This window comes from Myripristis murdjan, chromosome 16, assembly GCF_902150065.1.
Source record: "Myripristis murdjan chromosome 16, fMyrMur1.1, whole genome shotgun sequence".
Taxonomy (NCBI): Eukaryota; Metazoa; Chordata; class Actinopteri; order Holocentriformes; family Holocentridae; genus Myripristis; species Myripristis murdjan.
The window spans coordinates 26,017,638-26,039,270 of NC_043995.1; the positions used below are offsets into that span (position 1 = coordinate 26,017,638).

General features: G+C 41.5%; 2 protein-coding genes across 4 annotated transcripts; one reads left to right on the plus strand and one right to left on the minus strand.

The window, feature by feature from the left end:
* The first annotated feature begins 1,040 nt into the window (after positions 1-1,040).
* Positions 1,041-16,356, plus strand: fli1rs (Fli-1 proto-oncogene, ETS transcription factor-related sequence). Of its 3 annotated transcripts, none has more exons than XM_030072081.1 (10): positions 1,041-1,193; positions 8,511-8,716; positions 9,899-10,068; positions 12,362-12,565; positions 12,850-12,924; positions 13,804-13,872; positions 14,031-14,093; positions 14,184-14,231; positions 14,482-14,568; positions 15,075-16,356. In XM_030072081.1, the coding sequence occupies exons 1-10, from the start codon at positions 1,176-1,178 to the stop codon at positions 15,596-15,598; spliced, it is 1,464 nt and encodes a 487-aa protein (XP_029927941.1). In that variant the 5' UTR covers positions 1,041-1,175; the 3' UTR covers positions 15,599-16,356. The 3 variants fall into 3 exon arrangements, with proteins under 3 accessions (XP_029927941.1, XP_029927943.1, XP_029927942.1); XM_030072082.1 differs by lacking the exon at positions 1,041-1,193 and adding an exon at positions 1,339-1,747 and having other exon boundaries at positions 15,075-16,355; XM_030072083.1 differs by lacking the exon at positions 14,482-14,568.
* Positions 16,357-16,770: 414 nt separating this feature from the next.
* Positions 16,771-20,734, minus strand: zp3d.2 (zona pellucida glycoprotein 3d tandem duplicate 2). Its single transcript, XM_030072080.1, has 8 exons — positions 19,539-20,734; positions 19,339-19,454; positions 19,100-19,203; positions 18,620-18,794; positions 18,312-18,417; positions 17,661-17,749; positions 17,469-17,542; positions 16,771-17,321 (listed from the first exon to the last, which is right to left on the minus strand). The coding sequence occupies exons 1-8, from the start codon at positions 20,115-20,117 to the stop codon at positions 16,873-16,875; spliced, it is 1,692 nt and encodes a 563-aa protein (XP_029927940.1). The 5' UTR covers positions 20,118-20,734; the 3' UTR covers positions 16,771-16,872.
* Between the last annotated feature and the right edge of the window lie 899 nt (positions 20,735-21,633).

Here is a 21,633-nt window from a genome sequence, read left to right on the forward strand (position 1 = left end):
CTGAGAAAACTGTTCAATATTCTACTTGAACCTCACTATTCAGAGTATAGGCTAGGCCTTTTCGCAAGATTTTTCTTAATAAAGCGAAGAAATTTAGCTGATTTTTGTTGTCAGATAAAATGAATTATAAGCTATAGACTTGCATAACTGTCTATACTGTGGGTGAGAGCAACAGTGGATGTAGTGAGGCCCCCCCACAGACACACACACACACACACACACACACACACACACACACACACACACACCTTTTCTCCTATACCCACACCAACATTATTCCATCTATGATCCACAAACATCCACACACACCTCCACACATTCAATTACCGATCAATTATCAGGCACACGACACATTTGATATTATAGGTGCTGACATTTTTAGTTACCAGACTCTGGCGTGTTCAAAATCAGCCCAGGAGGGCCACTTTTGTTTCTGTCTGCGCAGGAACAACCTATAGCCAAATATTTCTCCTGCTGCTTCCAGTTTGTTTCTGCTAACACAACAATAACCGCTCTAATAGGCCTTTATATATTTAGAAAGCTTTATTTATTTGGGGTTTTGTAGATTTCAACTCAGAGCAATGTTAAAGTATAAAATACTTTTAAGTAGTTATGAAGAAATGTACTCTTGAGGACGAGAAAGTACATTTCATTTCACTTCAAGGCACCTCAGAATTGTGAATTTCCCCCATTATGACTAAAATAAAGTGCAAAACTCTAAATTTCCCCTAAACATTTACTTTAAAAGGTAAAACTATGACATTTTGGACAGGTGTGCGTCCCCTGACTTTGAGGATATCACTGCAGCAATCACACTAATCACACATAAAGAGTAGTCGAGTCTCTTTTTTCTTTTTTTTTATTTTCTCTAAGAAGTAACAGTGTTGGTTTCATGAGGAGTGCAGCTTCAGTGCGCTGCTGAAGAGTGACTTCACTTCCCAATTTAGAGAGAGAGAGAGAGAGAGAGAGAGAGAGAGAGAGAGAGAGAGAGAGAGAGAGAGAGAGGGAGAAAAAAAAGTTGCCATCCGGTTATGGTCTCTGAGCGAAAATTGTAACTGCAATGGTTTGCGCCATAGAGCCAATGCACCCCTGCATGAATTGAAGAGAGGTTAGAAGGCCATATTAGCGGCAGCATTTCCAAACGACTAAATGACAAAGACTGCGAGGCTGCTGCAATGGACTGTACGATAAAGGTAGGTGTTTGATCTGGTTTTAATGTTGCTGGTGAAAATGACAGGCAGCCACCCACATCAGCCCCGTGTCTGCTGAGTGAGAGAGTCAAGGCGGTGATGCGAGCTCCCCACTCTTTCCTTCTTGTACAAAATTTCCTCTTCCTTCCCGTTCGTGGTTGTATGTCGGCTCTATAATAACACAACTAACCACCACATCTTTACACTCAGATAAAAAACTATTTGGTGACCGCTGTAGGCGCGTAAAAGAGGACTTCCAAAACACGCGTTTCTTTCTTTTTAAAAAAAATTTATATAGCCTACTTTTTATTGCTGCGTTTATTCGGCTTGATCCCGCAACAATATGGGACCGCAAAACAAAACAGCTTGGATTGTGAGATGACTGAACTTTTCAAGGGGCTGATAAAAACTGCGTTTTAATGAGGAATTAGATTTAATTAAGGAGGAGACATTACTGGTGCGCACAAGGCAGGTGTCTCTGAAGGCGCCATGGACCCACTTGGATACAATAAGATCCGTCTTCAGAGAGCAGAGGATCCATTTTCATCAGATGACTGGTATTTCACATTATACTCTATTTATAACAACACTTGTTCAGGTTCTCGGAATAACCGCTGCAACATAATCGTTTTTACTGCTTGTCAAGGAAAAAAGAAAGCAAGAAAGGCCTGCTGCACATAAACTGAATTTACATTAAAGTGCTTTCTGTGCTGAAACCAACACTGGATGTTGAATATTAAGAAACCGAAAATTATAAGATAGGCCAAATAGTTGGCGTTTGAAGGGGGTATTTCTGTGATGATACCAGCAACATAAAACTATCAAATTTATTTTATATTTTAAACGAGTGTGTTTCTGCACAGGGCTTCAATCTGCAACATAAGGCCTGGCCTGATGGTTGAGATAGGCTCTCATTTTTATTTATTTATTTTTTAGTATTTTTGCACTATACCTTCAGCGTATTAACTACCCTTTCGATTTTCGATGCGATAATATAGCATTAATTTGTGTGAGTGGTAAATACATTGATTTCCAAAAGTGTTTTTTTTTTTACTAATTCAGTTCATTGCAAAACGAAAGAATGGAGCGTTTGAAAAAAAAAAAAAAGAATGGGTCTAAACAGATTACGAAACACTTTGGGGAACTAATAAGTGCGGCCTCTCTAAGCTGCTGATTGTTCTCTAAAAAAAAAAAAAAAAAAAAAAAAAAAAATAGGTTGGTACATTATGGACACTGGCTCCTCTCCAGCACCGCAGCTTTTCATTTAAAATCTACTGAAAAAGGCAAGTAATTCCAGTCTAGCGAGAATAAGAATTAAATCAAGATTTGCTGGTGCTTTGCAAAACGAAAATGTTCTTGGCTTTACTTTTCTTTTACTAAAAAAATATTTCAATCTAGTTTGCAATGTTTTGTTGCCTTATTGTTGCTTTGTGCTGGTACACATTCATTTAACGACATTACTGTTGTAATTATATAGGCTTGATTATTATTTTATTCGTCTGTACTCTTGCACTGAAGTAGACGCTGTTTTTAAGTAAAGTTATTTTAAGTATAATTTATAGCTGCAAACAGGAGCACTTGTCAGGTGTCGTTATCTGAACTCAGCAGGCTTCCTGTCTCAAACCTCAGACTTTCCGCACACATTTCCGCTGCCTGGACCCGAAAAAAAGGGCAACAAAGCCTTGTTAAATCGAAATGCGTGGATAAACTGAGGAATTGCATTGTTTTGAGTTTATATCCACTCGCACAGGCATGGAGATGGACATGGACGGAGTGGCTCGACAAAGCGCTCTGCGTGTTTGTCTCTTGCCTGTGGCCTGCGGAGGCCCTGCTGTTGTCAGGCTGAAGTTGTGAAAACCGCATCATGTTTGTGTCGCTCAGGGCGCAGCTGCTGAGGCCTTTGCAAAATCAGCTTGACTTAACTCTTACTTCTGCTTTCTCCCCGGTCTCTCCAACACACTGAGGAGAAGCCTGATAACATGCACACTGTGTTAACTCGGCCTGTGCCCTGCTGTAGCTGTCAGGCGCTTCATGTTGCATGTGTCTGCTTTTAAACCATCATTTACAGAACAAATACTGCCACTTCCTGTAGGCATCTAACCCTTAGAGCAGTTAATACCTAAATCTTAAGTGCGCAGTATTTTTAGGTATTTAGAAGCCATTTCTGGTAGAATCAAAACAGCAACACAACCTCAAGTGCATCTGGTAACAAATATAAACCTCTACAAACACAGTGAAAACGTGCTACACATCAAACAAGAGTGGTTACTCTCACTTATTTAACTCATAGCCTGCTGTAAGAAATCCCACATGAGGTGCTACTTGGATGTTTGAAAATGCCTCTGATGAAAACATGAGGCCTTTATTGGTGGAACAACATGCAGCATCAGATGCAAAGGTTAAAGTCTGAGAGTTCACCTAAATTTTTTCCTTTTTCAGTTCAGCAACAAGACTGAAATGATGGTGACGGTGATGATGATGATGAAGTGAGATAGTTAACTAACCTCACTAACACAGGGGGAATGAAACAGGGACCACCTCCTCCTGTGGCAGTTCACAGCGGGATGATGGTCCTAAAATGTGTCAATAGTAGTTACTATGTGGGATCCTGCGTGGTGAAAAAAAAGCCACTCCCTGTCTTTAAAGTCTCATTTATTAGCAAAATCTAACAACTGCTGAAATCTGTTTTTACTATTTTGGTACAAAAGGACAGTGTCTACTGCATGTCAATACATAACTAAAAGTTTGGGAGTTTAAAATGATTATATAAAGACCTGGATCTGATTAACAAAAGGAAAGATATTATTGTGGGATCAGTGTGGATATAAAGAGATCACTCTCCAAGGAGCAGTAGGATCAACTTCCACAAGATCATTGGTATTTTGACATTTTCATCACCTAATAGCATCTCATTTATAGCATTTAGCCCCCCCCCCCCAAAAAAAAAGATTAAAAAAATGACTTTGAGATATGTAAACAAGGAATCTGTGCCAAAACTGGTGATATTGTGACAGAAATTTGCTGATATTTTCCTCTGCTGGGATCAAAAATGAGCTCACTGAGATATAAATAGCCAGATGAGGCCACATGTATCTTGTTGTTCCATATAGGTTATCTTATGCTTTATATCTTATCTACAACAGCAGCTGATAGTGGCTTATGTTTAACTAAAATTTGATCACTGTAGAAGAAGTAAAAATGGATGCATGTAGTAAGCAGTTTACCGTTCATGATGTTCATGCTTCAAAATGCTGATAGTTTGGGCAAGACTGCGTGATGCAACCTGTAAAGCTGCTGACTCGAAAGCTTACCAAAGTTTCCATCCAGAACGGCCGAGTTTGATTCTCATAGCTCGAAGAAAAAGGTGCATTGTTTACTATGAAGATGAACGGTATAATATTTAGGACATCGAGGCACAGGCAGTTTCAGGAAGGTCATGTTTTTTAAAATTGTTTTGTATCACTGAGCAACAGCCTGCGCTCTGAAACACATTTAACAGGAAGTCAGTTGTGGCATTGGCGGTCAGGCCACATTTTGATATATTTGTATCAGTGTGCAGAGGAGAAAGAGAGCACGAAGAGGAGATAAAGAAAGAGCGGGAGTATGTGTTTGTGGTTGAGCTTGTCACTGAAAATGTAGCTGAGCGCTGAAGCAGACGAGCTGCTGCTAGTCAGGATAATATCAAGAGTTTTTAGTTTTTATCCTAAAAAGAAAGGCTTTCAAAGCAGGCTCTTGCAGTGGTGTAATGCTGTTCACTGCCGTTACTTCTCATGAGAATTTGCTGTGCACAGCCGCTTTTACCCCGCTGTCAGCCCACTGTTTCACTTCTGCACTGAGGAAGGGCCTCAAAAGGCGAGAGAGGGGACACAGACAGACTGCAGGAGAAAGAGAGAAGAGGGACAAAGATGGAGACTGGGGGAAAGAGGACATTACCGCCACTCTAATAACATCAGTGGAAGTAGAAAAAAAGGGGAGTCAAAAGAAAACTGACAAGAAACAGTGTGTAGGCTGGCCTAAGCCTCGAGTCACGTGAAAACCAAGTGCACACACATTTTAAGTTGTGTTCCTCACACTTGTAGGAGTGGAGTTTCAGTGCAAAATGTCAATGAGATGTCATAGGTCTGCAAGAACGATCACAATCTGCACGTTAACAGCTCAGTTTGTGTCATGGTCTTGTTTATTCTCAAAATCTTGTTTTTCTTAAAACAAGTGGGATGAGGTAATCCCACTTATTCCCACAATTTTATTAAGTCAAGTGTCATTTCTGATCTGCCTTATTCAACATATTTATACTTAGGCACAGAAAAAAAAGTGAACTGCACTCTCATCCTATACTGGCATTTTACCCTTCTTTATCAAAAATAAGATTTAAATCCATGATATGCAGTAAGTGACTGGTCAAGGTGGAAATTTGTGCAGCGCACCTCCGACATTTAGAGCCCCTAGTCGCACTTTACATGTTTTTGTCGTCTTTCTCTTGCACAAAGTCAGTATATATTGCTCTGAAATGAAGCCCACTGTCTGTGTTCGCCTCAGATTATGTGCAAATCCACTCTAATCTGTCAAAGGCTTCATGCAGGTTCCACACAGCTGACTTCTGTATCAGTTTGTGTACATCCAGGAGGAAATGCCAAACTGCGTGCCATGCATTAAGAGCTGGCTTACAATGTTCAGGCAACAATTGAGCTAAAAAAAACACACACACACCCATACACACACACACACACACACACGTATACAATGGATGAGCGGCGCTTAGAACTTCAATCAGGCCTACACTCTTCTCGCAGTGAACTCAAGCCCGTCTCTGACCACGGGGCTTCAGGTTGTTTTCCAGCTTGAAAATGACCCACATTTTTTACACGGTGCCCCCCTCCTCCCCTCCCCATTTCCTCTCCCGCGGCCTGTGCCAAAAGGTTCCTCTGCACATGGGGGCCAGGTTTCCTGTAGGCCACTGAAAAAGCACGGCGCTGACGTCCAAGGCCCAAAGACAATGCTCGACTCCTCTAAACAAACACGCACTTACACTCACTTAGGCTGCCTCACTTCGCATCACACACATGCACACACTTACACAGAACAACAGGTCCCGTCCTTACCTCTTACCCACCCCGACAGACACAACACACCCATGCCAGACACACACACACACACACGCACAGACACACACACACACATCCACACCCACGCACTCGAGCAAGTGCCATCTTGAGTTGGCGTGGCATTTCTGAGGCTTTTGTCAGCAGCTAAACACAGGAAGCAGCGCAGAGACAGAGTCAAATCTTGATTAGACTCCACCTCAAGCCAGCTACCCGCAACCTCAGTCCTAACGAAATAAAACTGCAGTGAAGATCATCGAGTTTCTTTAAGATTACAGACATCAGCGTACTGCAGAGTGGCTGCTTGCAAACTGTTGCTAAACAGCTCGTTTTTCACTCTCCTTCTGAATCACTGGTTTATGGTCGAAGACAAGCTGCAGCACAAACATTTAGTCTCATTTGCAGAGCTAAAATCTTCTTCTTATGAAAAATGAAAAAATCTAGCAATCAGACGAAATAATCCCCACTGTTTTCTGATGTAGCTTCTCTTATTTCAGAATTTTTTTCTAGGAACAGGTATAAATATGCTGAAACAAAGCCAGATTAGCCCACTATGATCAAGAAAATAACACTGATTCAAGAAATTTCTGGAAACAATTTGATTTGCATTGGAAACAAGAGGGATAATCTGATCCCACTTTCAGATTTTTTATTGATTAATTAATTTATTTATTTATTTTACAAAAATCAAGATCCTCAAACAGATTGAGACAATTAATTCACACAAACAAGTTGATTAGCATTGGAATCTACATGGATTATTTCATCCTGCTGTCAGATTTTTACCTTTTCTTGAGAAAAACAAGATTTTTTCAGACAAATATCAATGTTTTTTTGCGGTGCACAGAGCCAAATCTCTCTCGCATCAGAACTGAACATAAAACAGTTTAATCTCATTCTTGTGTTGAAAAACTCTCGGTTCATCTGTGGCAGTGAAGCTTGGAGGGGAAGAAAGTGGAAGATTGCTTTGTTTTAACTTTAAATTCCACTTGGGAAAAAAAAAAAAATCTAAGCTGGGAAAGTGAATGAGTAATGTTCTCCAAACCCGCAAAAGCTGCTGCTGAGGTTCCCTTGAGCAGGGCAGTTAAACATTTTCTCTCTCTGGAGCTGTTTGGTGACTAACGGTACAGAAGTCTGTGGTTTAGCTGGGCAGCTCCCAGGTGTGAATGTGGGGAGCTGCGAGAAAAGAAAAGAAAAAAGAAAACAGTTGGGTGGTGCTGTTAAACTTGTATTAATGAAGCCTCCACACTATGAGATAAGCTCCTGTCCCGCAGAAATACTCTGTCAATCTTTAAACATTTTACATCTTTACTGAGAAAACTGATAAAGAAAACAAGTCATTTAGCCTCCTTTTCAGTCTTAATTTTATTGTTATCATTATTAATTGTTACATTATAATTATTTATTAGTGTTAAGTTTGACTTGTTTCAGAAATTTTCTTCACTCAAGTGTCATTTTCGTGATACTAATGGGTTGTTCTGCCAAATTTTGCTCAGTTTCATCTGATGTCATATTCAGTTGTAAAATCTTGTTTTGCCCAAAACAAGTACCAAAAAAAAAAAAAAAAAAAAAAAATCTGTCAGTAGGATGAAATAATCCCACGTGTTTCCAGTGCAGTTTCACTTGATTCAGATTTTTTTTCTTTCGGGGAACAAGTATCAAAATGTTAAAACAAAGCAAAATAAGTCAGATTAGCCCAGTAGGATCAAGAAAATGATGCTTTGATTCAAGAAAATTCTGGAAACAAGTTGATTAGCATTGGAAACAAGCGGGATAATCTGATCCCAATGCCAGATTTTTTATGAAAATCAAGTTCTTCCCGCAGATTATGAAACTAACGCCTTGCTGAAATGTAGATTTTTGCAGTTTACAGCTTGAGTTCATCTAAAACTGATGAGGTGAATCTTGTTCGAGTCCTTTAGGTTTGTTCTTCAGGCTTTAGATACAATTTGATGATTTTTATTATTATTTTTTGGCTCGGCACAGACAGTTCATGCATTTTAGGCTTATAAGAATGAATTTAAAAGCTTTAAATTTAAATGATCCTGACATGAAATCTGCCAGTCGTCAGTCACGTATGAACATGTGTCCCACTGAGCCTACAGAGTGGAAAAAAGAGTGGCTGTGGTTGTTCTGGTCAGTTTCCCTGCAGTCATCAGTGCCACACGCCGTGACCCCGCACGGCTCTGCCTGACTCTGCCCGTTCTGTGTGCGTGGACAGGAAGCGCTGTCCGTGGTGAGCGAGGACCAGTCCATATTTGAGACGCCCTATCCCGCAGCCCCCGCCATGCACATGAAGGCTGACATGACGTCACCCGGGGGGTTCAGCCAGGCCTCCAAGCACAGCCCCGAGCCCACCGAGCCCGAGTGGGTGGGGTCAGCGGCGCCCGGTTCTGGGAAGAGAGCCGAGCACGTCAACGGGACCAGGTGAGTCAGGACGGGTCAGGGTCACAGCGGGTCACATGTTCCCACGGATTGCACTTCTGACTCTTTGTCACTCTCCGTTTCACAATTCTGTGTTTTTCCAGACCCCGGTTTATTTTTTTCAAACTTCCTTTTATTTTCCCCGACAGGTGCAACCATAAAGTCACTGGTGGGCATAAAACTTGTGTTCCACTGTAACCCCACTTTTCTTGATTTTCATGTTTTAATTTAAATAACAGGATTACATGCTCATGGCATTTTGGAAAAACAAAGCATCCTTTTAAAAAAAAGTAAAGGATCCAACATTTTTGATTTTTTTTAATTAACATTCTTCATCTCTCTGTGCTCTACCATGTCCTTAAAACCTTCATGATAACCAAACTAATAGATACAAATGCAATATTATGATAATTTTACTAAATAAGTGGGTTAATTGTTGTCCATTTGGTAAACATGATGTGATGCTGGAGGCTGTAGCTTTAGCCTGGAGGCTGTAGTCATGTTCTTGGTTATACAAAGCTACAGTCTTCTTAAAAGTAGCTCATTTTTACTATCTAATCCTCCTGGTAGCATTACTAATACTGAGTGGGCTGGATCCAAAGTTAATTTTAATCCTGCAAATGGTTTGCTCTCTCAGATTTGAATGGACAGATGGGTTTAGCATTCAGTGTAAACTTTTTCCACAGTAACAAATAACAGCAATAATAGTCCCACAGCCACTCACTGAATAACAACATTTCAAAATTTCTTTTCCAAGCATGTTTTCAAGCCCTGAAAGTGATTAAATTCCTCTTCCACACACTTGTATTAAAACAACATCTTAACAAGTCATTTATTCTCATGGTCAGTGATACTCTTACAAGGTAAAAACTCCCACTTGTTTCCAATGCAGTTTCACTTGTTTTAAGTTTTTTTGAGGGGATTTTTAGAAAATTCTGGAAACAAGTGGACTAGCAGAATATGAGAAGAAATGTCTTATCAAGATGAAACTTGTTGCAACGTACACAAACCCAGGAGACTGGTTTGGACAGAGAACAGGCTCTCTTTAGATGTATGATAGATTTTATAGCATGATTGAAGGAAAACAAGACCTCTAACTGTGAAGATGAGATTAAGGTGGAGATTTCTTGCTGTGTTTTGGGAGTAAACTCTCACCCTGACCCCGTCTCCTGTGTCCCGGTCCAGCCGTGAGTCCCCAGTCGACTGCAGCGTGACCAAGCGCTCCAGACACATGAGCAGCAACGACGGGGCCCAGATGGGGTACCAGGCCTCGTACCCCGAGCCCCGTGCCAGCCCCCAGACCTCCACCCCGCCCAGCAACGCCCCCGAGGAGAAGAGGGTCATCGTGCCGGCAGGTGAGCTGACTCACTTGTGTTTGCGACACTTTAGTTGGAAGTCACCCTCGATCATCCTCCACTTTCACATGAGATAGTCAGAAGGCCGTTTCACAAGAGCTGGCACATTATTTCGCTTGTGCAATATCAATAATTAAATCAGAGATGCATGGGCACAGCGTGTGTGTGTTCATGTCACACTTCCTCTCTGTGCTACTACACTCTCATGCCATTACTAAATAAGAATATATTTCATGCCGGGTTGAATAAGGACACGGGGTTCAGAGGAGAGATGTAAAATACATAAACACATAAGTCTGAAGTGTCAATGTAGCACCCACAGCTTTTAACACCATCATATATTCCGTTACATGTAAATTTTCATGGTCATGTTAATTACAGAGAGAGCAGGCAAGTAGGAGGAGAGGTGTGATGTGCTGATGTGATCAATTTCCTTCTTAATCACCCAACTTTATCACTGCCACAGCCAAGGCTTATCTAAGCATCTTTTCAGCTTTAACGGCAGTGAGTCAGAAAGACTTTCAGAACATTTAAATTCACATTGTCAGTCAACCTTGCTCCTATTAAATATCTTTTTAGCTTTTTAGGCACGTATAAAAAACAGGCTTTTCTCAGCCTACAGAAAACCCATCTAATTCTGTATCAAAGGGTTTTCAACACTGCAAAAATCTCCATACTAACAAATTATTCAGTCTTAAAATAATGTCTTTCTTAACAATAAAAATATGCCTTGCAGTTGCATGAGATAATCCTACTTTTTCCATCGCTAATCAACTTGTTTCCAGAATTTACTTGAGTCAAAGCGACATTTTCTTGATCTTAGTGGGCTCATCTGTCTTATTCTGCCTTCTTTCAACATATTTATACCAAGTCGGAAAAAAAAAATCCTGAAACCTGTGCAGCTGCATTGGAAACAAGTGGGATTATCTCTTATTTTCATTTGTTTAAAAAAATAAAAAGAATGAAAAGGACATGAAACAATGCTTTATATGGGATATTTTTTGTTGCGTAAATGACAGCGATGATGCGTCATTGCTATCTGAGTAGATTATAGTCAGGAAATTTTACATAAACAAAGACGTACTTGTCCGGCCGCTTTAATTTAGTGCACGTAATCCTTGATAACAGGCAGGTTGGCTTTAAAAACAGCCACTTTGCAACTTCTCCAACTGTACAAAACCAAATATATGATGATTCCTTACATATTATGTCTCTCCTGCATGGTTGCCATACAGTAGCTTTACTTTGTGAGTCATTAGGCGTTAACAGCAGCGTGCATGACCAGTATGCACGTTTTAAAAATGGTACCCAGTCAGTGAGTCAGTCTCACTTCAGACAGCATTTACTCTCCTGGGAGGTGAAGTGGACTCTTTCAATTCAACGCGGTGGGATCCAACGAGCTTTGCCAATGAGTCACAAGCTGCGAGTTATTATACTTTATAATGCACGGATATTACATCACAGCTTCATGTGTTAAACAAGGACAATCGGGGCCCATGGGTGTGGTTGCGTCTGTTACACGTCTCACACTCACCACACGTCTAATATTATGGTCAATTCACAGTGCACAGTCATTATCTGCTACTGGAAGTGAGTTTGCTTAACTGAACCGGGCTGATGATAATTCATGTAACGATACGATTTGCATCTAAGTGCCACGAAAGATTAAGAAAGGTCAGTTCTGTGGGAATAAACAGAAGTTAGTAGATAGTACTATGCAGAGATGTTAAAACAATTTCACATAATCAACCATGTTTTCATTCAGCAATTATCTATGAAAACAAGGACTGCTTTAGGACCAGTATGAAAAAAAAAAAAAAAGTGTCAGAACTGGTAGTATGGTAGTATTTCCTGTTGTATGTAGCTCAGCCATGTCATATCAACAAATCAGCTCAACCAGAGACACTTATCAATATTTCTGTATGACTCTCATTCCTCCATGCTCTGGGTTTCTTCTTGTCAATGGGAGTTTTTTTTTCTTTTTAAACCAAGCAAACCAACCATCAGGGTTGTTTTCTACTTAAAAAAGCAGAGTTCATGTACAAAAGTCAAACAACTACAAAACATTTACCTCATTGCATAATGAAATGTGTTTTCATCCAACAAATAGAGGTATTGAAACAAGAATCGGTGTCAAAAGGAGAAGTATCACAACTGATACTGGCGTCTATATATTCTCAGTGATATTCATGTTCACTACGTCTGGTAAGCACCTAAGTTTGCCTTGACTGAGTTTATTTATTTATTTATTTTTTCTCTGACTCTCCTCCGTCCTGTCTCTGGTCCGTCCTAGACCCTGAGGTTTGGACACACGACCACGTGCGGCAGTGGCTGGACTGGGCCATCAAGGAGTACGTCCTGGAGGAGGTGGACGTCATGCAGTTCCACGCGCTGGACGGCAAAGCGCTCTGCAAGATGAGCAAGGAGGACATGATGCGCCTCACGTCGGCCTACAACGCAGACATCCTGCTCTCGCACCTCAATTACCTCCGGCAGAGTAAGGCCCGCCTCGCCGTCCAAGATATAAGCTCCGGCTGATAACATTGTTTGGACTTCCTCGCTTGGCAAATTTCGCAAATGTTTCTGCGGCAGAAGTATCTGCACAGAAATAAGATGAAAAAATTGAGACTGTCAAACATGTCTCTGTGTGAATTACTTTGAATTTTGAACAAGTTTATTATCCTTTATTTAATAATTCTGTACAAAATGGTACCCAGATATTGATTCTTCTGTCTCTAGAAGATGTTAACTCACTTTAGTGTCTTATGTCCTTTCTTTCAGGCAGCCCCACATTCTCTTACTCCACAACTCCCACCAGCAACACACCACAACAGCCCAGACTACAGGTGAAAGCAGGTAAATCAACCTCTCCGTCTGCTCCACCCCCCAAAAAAGGATCCGAAGTCGGGGAAAAGTGAATGAAATCTTAGGTGCAGTGGGTGCAAAGTGGGCAATTATTAGCACAAGTCAAGTGCAGCCAAGTAAATACAATTAAGCAACCAAAATTAACCAAACCAAAAGCAGATTAAGACAATCATTACAGAATAATCTCTAAAATTGGAATATATAATTGTGAATTATATCATCATGACTTTAAATACTTCAAATAAAGGAAATAAATGGATGAAGACAAAGGCATTTCTTGAAATAATGCCTACTTCAAAAAGCATTGTATATCTGGTGGCGGCCAGCAGTCATAATGTCACGGCCTGTCTGGGAGTTTCTGGGTATGAACCAATGCACAGAATTCAGGGTCGCAATCTCAAAACTATCACAAAGGAGCAGTAAGGAAAGCTACTTGAATGATTTAGGGTTTTAAAAATAATGTGTTGAGTTTCAGAGCCGTGTCACACAGTTTCAAGAGTCTAAAGGTTTCTTGGCACAACTGTGGCCGCAGTTGACGAGTCTTTGATGAGTCCACAATTCAACAGCCAGTTTCAGACAGGAAACAGCTGCACCGGCACAGGAAATGGGGGGTATAGGTCCCGCTTTGGGACACAATTCACAATCTTCTGGCGACAGGGGTGGCCTGAACAAAAGAACACTCACCCCAAGAAATTGTGGGTCATCTTCAGCTCGCCCATGTCTGCTCTCCAACTCTTATCACTCCTTTTGGGTCACCATTTATGGACTTCCTTCCTCCTATAGCTTAAATGTCTGCTTCAAAGCCTTTCTTCTATTGTAGCCGTGTGCCCGTCAAGCGTCTCGTCTCATCTTTGGCTCTTTTCTGTGCAGAGAGCAGCTTTGAAGACATCAGCCGCAGGAACAGCTGGCCAACGAACACCATGACTGCAGCACCAAAAGGTACGACAACAGAAAACCAGAGGCGATATGAAACCAATCTTCATGCATGAATGAAAACTGTTTTTGCATACAGAAAACTACTCTTTTTAAATATTCAGGTAGGCCACAACTGAAGATTTGACATTTTTCAAACCATTATTTTCCTTCATGGTTTGCAGGGTCTTCCATGGAGCACCAACACAACAGCAGAGTCACAGAGCCGGCTCAGAGGATTGTGCAAGGTGCGAATGCCTCTCCTCCCAACTATTAAACACCTCAACACCTCTCAGAGGGAACATGAAAAATAATTATATCATTTCTCCTTTGCACAGATCCGTACCAGACATTAGGGCCCATTAGCAGTCGACTAGCCAATCCAGGTGAGAGCGTAATGCACTACAGGAAAAACAAGTGAAAATGAAGCAAATGAGGCCTTTACACTGTCTGCTTTGGGCAAAATGAGAGCAAGCAGGGCTGGCACTTTTCACCACACATGCACATATTCCAACATGGCGCCAAGACCGCCAAGACAGCAGTAGCTTTGAGTTAGCTGTATTACGCTTACTTGCAAGACAAAAATCTGGCTTCCCTCTCAGCAAAATGACTGTGTGCCCTGCTGTTTCCTCACAGAAGGCCAAGCCCTCAGCTCATCCAAGAACCGAGCAGGCAAACAAAGTCCATACAGGGTCCCTGACCCCAGCGCTCACAGGCCTGTGGGTAGGTTTCTGCCCGCTGTCTGTCACTTCCTCCAAGCCACACAGTGAAAAGGTCACATTTGATGAAAATATTAGGCTCCAGGGTCTTAACTCTGTGTATCCTTATTGCTGGAAGAGACTCCCAGCCACAATGACACCCCTTAGGTTAGCTCCTGAGTGGGATGAATGAAAAACAGCATGGGATATCTGGCTGTGTCCAGTGGATTTGAAGAGTTTTGTTTTTGCAATATATTTTTCATTTATACAACTCCCAACTTACAAACACACACACACACACACACACACACACACACACACACACACACACACACACACACACACACACACACACACACACACTTCACCAGTATTTTACCCAACTCCCCTCAGGCCACAGTTATTGTCCCCAATGCCATGCATACTTTAAACAACTAGCTACTCAAATCTGTGCATGGTTTTTGTAGTGCTGATCTTTATGCTTTTGTCTTTGCAATATAACTCCCTGAACTCCCTGATTTCTCCTCCAAGGTTCAGGACAGATCCAGCTGTGGCAGTTCCTGCTGGAGCTGCTGTCTGACAACAACAACGCCGGCATCATCACCTGGGAGGGCACCAACGGCGAGTTCAAGATGACCGACCCCGATGAGGTGGCCAAGCGCTGGGGCGAACGCAAGAGCAAGCCCAACATGAACTACGACAAGCTGAGTCGCGCCCTGCGCTACTACTACGACAAGAACATCATGACTAAGGTGCACGGCAAGCGCTACGCCTACAAATTTGACTTCCAGGGAATCTCGCAGGCGCACCAGAATCACACAGCAGAGGGGGGGATTGTTAAGTACCAGACTGAGGTGAATTACGTCCAGCCCTACCACAGCCACCAGCCCAAAATGAACTTCATGGGTGGCCATCCCGGTCCCATGCCCATGTCCCCCGGCAACTTTTTCGGGCCTCCCACCACATACTGGAACTCAGCCAACAGCCCCATCTATTCCGGGCCAGCCATGCCCAGACATCCTGCGGCGCACTCCCACCTGAACTCGTACTACTGAGGACGGGACCTCTCACACCGGAACGGGACAAGTTGGGAGGGGTAACCCAACATCCTACGAGACATGAGCACAACCCAGCCGGGATGCATCTGATCTGAGTCCTCCCTGAAATGAAGGTGACATGACGCTATGCTCTTTGTTAAAGATGGCAGTATTATGTTGTCACTGTAATCCTGTCATTCAGTAAAACGGACAGAGTAAATTAGCTCCATGGTGGCGATGAGTGGAAAAATACTATTCTGCTCTTTTTGTGAATATACTGCTGATATATTACAGTTATTCAGTTTGTAGGACACCAAGTTTTTTCAAGTGTTTTCCAAGTTTTTTTCCAGTTGTAAGTAACTTGTTTCATAGCAACAGTCATAAATACTGTGTGTGTAGCATCAACATTGCAGTGTTGTTGTGATGAGGTCACATTTGCAGTTATCACATTAATTGGCCTCACATGTGTAAAAGTTTAATTGTACAGAATGTTTGATATCATGTAGCAATAAAACATTTACTCATTAAGTAAAGCTAATAAATAATGCTTACACCTGAAAATGGGCTTGTGACAGTAATCATTTACAGATTGTGAGCAGAAACTTGGCATTAAACGTGCATTGACCAATAAAAATTATCGAATTCCAACACTAGGAAACATGATCCCTTATTTTTAATGCCTTAAAATATTCTTAATTGGCCCCTGAAAAAAATTAAGGGGTTTTGTTCATGGATTAAGAAATTTTGAACCTGTTCTTACAATGCCATCATTTTAACGGGTCCCTCACTTAATTCCTGAAAGAGTAAATTGAAAGTTAATAATTCCTCCTGGGCTTTGACGAATTTTGATATTCCTGAAATGCCACTGAATTTACAACTAAACATTTTCATTACACTTTTAAGGTATTTTATTTCAGTTATCCCTGAAATGATCTATTGAGGTATATCAAGAGAGCCTTGACTGCCACTCAAGTAAAACGACTGAATTTTGAAAATTCATTTGTCTTAAATTATTTGAAATAAGGGGGGGTCAATCTTTAAATTAAGAACTTGTTAAGGAGCGTGGTGTTTTCAGGTAAAAACTGCAGACATATGAAAGGTTTTGTGTTTCAAAGTGCAACCACTGTGCACTAAGGCTGACTTTACAATGTTTCATACAATAAACATATAAAAATACTGCACAATTTTTTTTTTTTTTTTTTAAATACTATAGTTTATTGCTTTCAGCTTGTTAGGAGAGGTGTACCAAAACCCAAGCATGGATTAATATTAAATTAACACAAATTTTAGCTTTATTTGTCCAACCCAAAGACTTCTTCAAACACTAGGCGAGGTTTGGTGACCTGCTCCTCCTTCACAACAGCGAAGCCCTTCACCTGCCTTTCCTCACCTGCTGCCCCCACCCGCTTCACACCTCCTCTTCCTCCAAACGGCCTCTTCATCTCCTTCTCCGCCAGAGTCCTCCTTCTCTCCTCTGGCTGTGAGGTCGTCCTTGTTTTAGGCATCGCTGTGGTGATCTTCTTGGTTGATGTGGTGATCTTCTTGGTTGTCGTGGTGATCTTCTTGGTTGTCGTGGCCGTCTTCTTGGTTGTCGTGGCCGTCTTCTTGGTTGTCGTGGTCGTCTTCTTCGTTGCTGTGGTCGTCTTCCTCTTTAGGCTTGCAGTGGGTTTGGCTTTATCCTCTATCGTCCACGCTTTGCTGCTGATCATTTTGGTCACTGGAGAAAGCCGCGTTTTCATACCTTTGGAATAAAATTGTAAACTGTCAATCTGTTTTTGCCACGTATTTTATGATTTTATGATGGGTGTAGTCAGTGACTTTGGTAATGATACAGTGAGGATACAGTGAATCTTTGAGTTTCCACTGACATGAAGAAGTGTCGACTCACCAGCGGAGGCAGCAGAGCTACAGCTGGAGTCACAGCAGGCGCACACCGAGTCTGATCCATACAGCTCAACCCATCTGAGGAAACCAGGGAGTGTGAAGGAGGAAAATATAAGAAAAAAATCATAAATATATGCATGGCACATATTATTTAACACTATTATTTGGCTTTTTTTTTTTTTTTTGCAGAGCTCACCTTCTTGTTTTTTGGTCATAGTTACAGGCCTTGGCTGTATGAGTCGGGTCAGACGGCCCCACAGATGCGGTGCAGTGCATGTACAGTTGCTGTGGATGAAAAAATTGCCCTGCAGTCAAGACTTTATTCTAATTACATGCATCAATCTAGCAGTGTGATAAGATAAGATATGCCTTTATTTATCCCACAATAATGACAAAGGTTGCACAAAAACAACATGAATAACTAGGGATGCATTAATACCCCTTGTAAAAGGTGATACTGAACACAAAACTTAAACTTTGAGTATCAATCTGCATCGACTGAATCTATTTCTTTCATTAAATAATGTAGCTGGGGATAATTAATGTAGGGGCCATTACACAAAACAGTTAATATAAAATCCTTTTCCCCACAATTTCAGAAATTCAGGCTTATGTACAGAGAAAATCAAGACAATCTGTTTATTTCTGATATGTAAATTGAGGCTTTTAGTATCAGATATTTGTATTGGGTAAATCTCAGATAGATACTCCTCTTCTGCCCAGTACTAGCACCAAAATCAGTATTGATATTAATGCATCCTCATACATGTCCCAAAATGCAGTGCTCAATAAAAACACCAAGAGAGGAAACTTTAAATCCACCATTATCTGAGACATCATTGCTCACCTGGCCGGTCATGCCCTTGAACAGGAAAGCGTCGACACTGAACCTCACAACATTTTTTGTGTGTGGGATGAATCTGGAGTGACTGGCTTTACTTTCAGCCATACACCTTTATTAGGAGAAAAGATACTCATCAGAGTGAAGGCCATGTGGTGGATGTTTTTATCCAAAGCCCTGGCATTATGAGTGCATACATGTGTTTAGAAAAGCCAGGAATCAAACACCTGAACACTACAGTGGTCAAAAAAATGAAGAAAAAAAAAATGTTCCAGAGCATTTGTACAATTAGTGAGTGGGAGATGTTACATTACCCAAAGTTTTCCACAACTGAAAACTGAGGTGTTGAGGTGTGCGACTTCTTGAGGGTGGCGTGGCAGGAGTGAACGTATAATCTTCCATCAGTGGAGAGGGATGGAGCCTCCAGCTCAAAATACATGGGCTTCCCAATGTTATAGTGATCCGATGGGGAAAGCCTCTCCCACTGAGCTGAAAGACAAAACATAAAAATCCACTTTCAGGACTCCTTGTCATATTTTTGACACTGTCAGAGGAAATCCAGGTTGCTCGCACTCACTTACACATGAAATTTAATTACTTTTCAAAGATTTTCAAGGCGAAATTCAAAGTCTCAACATCAGCACATCTAAGGTTGAGACACTGAGGTAAAAACTGGACATCAGAGACCTCGTGGAGGCTTTTTTTCCCTCTAATCCACGAATTTATTTTAGTAATTTGGCAAGGGGCAGATCCTTCTTTCGCAAACAGTAAATAAATAACATGCTATGGCTTACCATTTCGTGGGCTGAGAATGAATTTAACTTTGCTCCTCATTGGTTTGAAGATCGTGCGCATTCTCATCTTGGGCGTGTAGCCAATTTTGTACGAGTACTGGAATCTAAAAGTAACGCAAAACAAAGCGTGGAAATACATTGTTCAAAAAAAAAAAAAAAAAAAAAAAAAAAAAAAGGGAAGTCGAAGAACTGTGCTCACAGCGTGTTTGGTGTGAAATGTACCGCACGCCCAGTCTCACCTGTTGTAGTGACAGGCAACAAGCAAGCTGAAGGGCGCAGCTCGCCTGATTGGTCCAGGGAGGCTCGGTGGGTTGTAACGCAGGATGTTGGAAAAACTCACTATGTTGAAGTTGATCTGTCACGAAACGTCCAGCTTGTAAGCCGCGCTTTGAAACGGGACTCTGTAAAATAAAGATGAACTAAAACCTTTAAAACTCACCGTGCGCTTGCTTCCACACAGGCCGAGGTCATATTCAAAATAAAGGGAGTCCTGGGTGTCTCTGCTGGCTTGGCAAGTCCCTAGTTTGAGTTGAGAAGGTAATCCGCCGGCACCTAACACGCTTTTCTGCACCTCGACATGCATCTTGTTGATGCTGCATTTGGCTTTCACGTACAGGCTCACACCAGAGGGGCTGCGCGGAGCGGCCTTGGGAAACGCCGGCAGCAGGGCCTCCCTCACGGTGTGAGGCAGCGGCTCCTGCCCGATGCCGCTTCTCGGAGAGAAATAATCTTTCTTTACGATCGGCATCCGTGAATGTACAAACACAGGCAGTCGCAGATAGGGTGGCGGCAGAGTCCCGGTGTCAGGGGCCCTGGAGAGCCTTGTCGTCAGTCGTGTTGTGTTTTTTAGGGACTCAAACCCGGAGGCCCAAGAGGAGCCAGGCGCTCCTGCGGAGGCCGGCAGAGACAACAGCGCAAAAACAGCACACAAGGAAAGGTGCGCTGTGTTCATAACTGTTGGCCCAGATGTATCACGTTTTAAACTAACAGTAACCCGAGGTAATATAAACCTAAACATTAATCGTAGGTAGGAAAAAATCGTACAGGCTAGCCTACTGACGCGCTTTCGGTGAAGCGAAAATTAACCGCACCTGGTAGTCACTAATTGACGACACAAAATGTTTCTGCAGATTCCTTTACCTGACTAAAAGCCAAAGCTTTTAGCTTTTCAAATAGGCTGTTATTGTTTAATGGTTTCAATTTCGTTCAAAATTAATGCTATTTTTTATTAGCCCGCACTGTGAGTAGACTTATAAAAACATCGGAAATCCGTGATAATAACTAAATTGGCTATTTAATTTGTGGGACACTTGTGGAAACCGCAGTCCATTTATAAAAGACAGGAATCCGTCTCAGCTACACCTGTCCGAGGCTCCTGCACAACCGGCGAAGTAAGCTCACCTTTGTGAGGGAGGTAGGCCTGACTCCTGCTGTGCGGCCACCAGCTTTAACTAATAATAAGCTGCTAAGTGGCTTAAGAAACATGTTTAAAGCCACATGTATGGGGTCGATAAATCATTCCTACAAAAATAATTTCCATCTAAGTTGTTGTGTTGATTCAATCTAGGGAGAAAAAATGCTACATAACCTAAATACATAACCTAAACCTAAAAATCTTCTCACATTTTCTGATTTCATTAATATTCTGCAGGCCGGATGTGGCCAGTTTATACAAATACAAGGTCTCCGGGAGGGATGACGAGGTAGTAGGCCCATGTCTTCATCCAGATGCAAAACACAACACAGTGGGCTGAGGCAATAAAGCTTATCGGAGGCCAAGGTTGGTTGGAGCCATGGGTTACTCTCACAAAACAAAATCACACGTGAAAAATGCACATGGGAATTCATAGCCCATCATCGTGCTTTTTTTTTTTTTTTTTTTTTTTTTACATCATCACATTTTCACCTGCCATTACATATGACAATATTTTGGTCACATGTGAAAACTTAAATTCATGTACAAAAAGACTATTCATGGGGGGAAATTTCATTTTCAGATGGGAAACGAGCTGTGTCACATGTTCACATATACAACATGAAAAGCAACATCACTCCAAAAAGGAAAAACAGGTTGAATTTACATGGATGTTTTTTGTAAGGGGTGAATTTTATAAGATATTCTTACTCTGATAATATAACATACACCTTTTAACACTTTTAATTTTCTCATTTTATGCCCTTACAATTTGTCAGTCACTCTTTTCAGTAAATTATACCAAAGGCAATACAGGCCTACAGACATTTTTTTTTTTTTTTTTCACCTACAGAGACAAACATGAAGGAAATGACTTCAGTGTGGAGGCTGGCTTCATTTTAATTAGAAAAAAAAAAAAAAAAAAAAAAAAGCTAGAAACCTCAAACATGCATTGGTTGTGTGCCAGTATTTTTGTGTGCTTGCATGCTTATGGTTATACGGTATGTGTGTGTCATTCACATTTACATTCACATCCACCCACCCACACACACACACACACACACACACACACACACACACACTCATTTGCTTTGCACATGATTTAACTGTTGCAGCTGCA